The sequence below is a fragment of the Emiliania huxleyi genome (genome assembly GCF_000372725.1).
Source record: "Emiliania huxleyi CCMP1516 chromosome Unknown EMIHUscaffold_1560, whole genome shotgun sequence".
Taxonomy (NCBI): domain Eukaryota; phylum Haptophyta; order Isochrysidales; family Noelaerhabdaceae; genus Emiliania; species Emiliania huxleyi.
This window is the reverse complement of record NW_005201024.1, coordinates 7,637-9,235: the sequence shown is the minus strand read 5'-3', so window position 1 is coordinate 9,235 and position 1,599 is coordinate 7,637. Positions and strand designations below refer to the sequence as shown.

Below are 1,599 nucleotides of genomic sequence, written 5' to 3'. Positions count from 1 at the left end.
AGAGGCGGGCGGTCGATGGGCCGGTCTGCTGCGGCGGCGGTGGCACTGAACCTCCCAGAGCTCGTCCCGGTCCGTCACGGCCATCCTCGTCCTCCGGCGGGCCCCCGGCCGCGGCGCGGTGCGGCGGCGTCACAAATCCGAACGCAGAGCACCGTCCGGGACGCGGTCGGGCGATCTGAGGCCCAAGTAGGCGTATGCATTGCCCATCCAGGGCTATCACCTGGACCTATCAACAGGCGCCTGCGGCGCCGTGCTCAGGAGCTGCTGTTCACTCGCCGAAATGTGTCGTAAAAGGGTTAAGAGAGAGAGAGAGAGAGAGAGAGAGAGAGAGAGAGAGAGAGAGAGAGAGAGAGAGAGAGAGAGAGAGCGAGCGAGCGAGCGAGCGAGCGAGCGAGAGAGAGAGAGAGAGAGAGAGAGAGAGAGAGAGAGAGAGAGAGAGAGCGAGCGAGCGAGAGAGAGAGAGAGAGAGAGAGAGAGAGAGAGAGAGAGAGAGGGAGAGAGAGGGGAGGTAGCGGGCTCTGACGTATGAATGGCGAGGAGTGGTGTGGCACGGCGCACGGTGGGAGGAGGAGGATCCCAAGGAAGTTGATCCCAAGGAAGTTGATCAGAACGGCGCGGAACTTTCAACGTGTAAGTAATACAGCAAGTGAACCCATTGAGGAAGTGAGAACTGCTCGGCTCACCCTGATCATGCTGAACAAGCTCCTCTTGTAGCTCGATCGGTCACACCGCCATCGCCGTCGGGGAGAGGGGCAGGGGGGACGACACTGCTTCGGCAGCGTGCACCTCGATCCTGTACCGTGTTTGTTATGACCCCCCCCAATGAACCTACCAGTGAGGGAGGGCGAGACGATCGAGGGGTCCCGTACCACGCGGAATCGACCCTATCCAGTGCTCAAGTGCTCAAGCAAGTGAAGTCGATCGAGTATGAACTATGATACTCCATGACAGCCGATACCGCGCACAGCAGTTCTCTTTTGGCACGCTTGTGGAGCTCACACACCTATTGTGCGCTCGCAGTAGCGATTGGTCGAAAGAAAGAAAGAAAACAGCGCACCCGAGGCGGAAATTGGTAGGACGTGAGGAAAATTTCGAAATCGCTTCCTGCACGCGGTCCCGGCTCACGCTCGAGGCCGTTTGTGCGCTCTTAGCTCGGCCGCCGAATGGCCGAGTTCGTCATCGCGCGCTACGACGAGCCGCTCGGCTGGCTCTCTGAGCTCGAGCCGGCGGCGGTCACCGTCTACAACAAGGGCGACGGCCCGTGCGGCGGCGGCGGCGCTCGCTTTGCCGAGGTGCGCTGCCCCAATGTGGGACGCGAGGGCGAGGCGTACCTGCGCCACATCCTCGACCGCTACGAGAGCCTGCCGACCGTCACGGTCTTTGCGCAGGCCGACATCACCGACCACCTCGCCGCCTGGACCGCCTTCGGAACCCGGTGGGGCGGCGCCCGCTTCCGCACCAAGGGCGACTTTTTGCGCCACCTCGCCGCGCAGGCCGCCGCAGAGGGCATTTCCGAGCCGACCGAGGTGTTTCCGTGCGACACTTCGGACCACAACTGGCGCCTCGACTGGAACCGCGACCACCTCGGCCGGGAGGGCG

The 1,599-nt window shown here is 62.7% G+C and overlaps 1 protein-coding gene across 1 annotated transcript; it reads left to right on the top strand.

Annotated features, from left to right (window-relative positions):
- Nucleotides 1-1,163: 1,163 nt before the first annotated feature.
- On the top strand, nt 1,164-1,534 carry EMIHUDRAFT_253096 (hypothetical protein; the record flags this gene model as incomplete). The annotated part of the gene is made up of 1 exon (XM_005785928.1): nt 1,164-1,534. A coding segment is annotated over one exon (371 nt), but the record flags the coding sequence as incomplete, so codon positions are not given.
- Nucleotides 1,535-1,599: the final 65 nt, after the last annotated feature.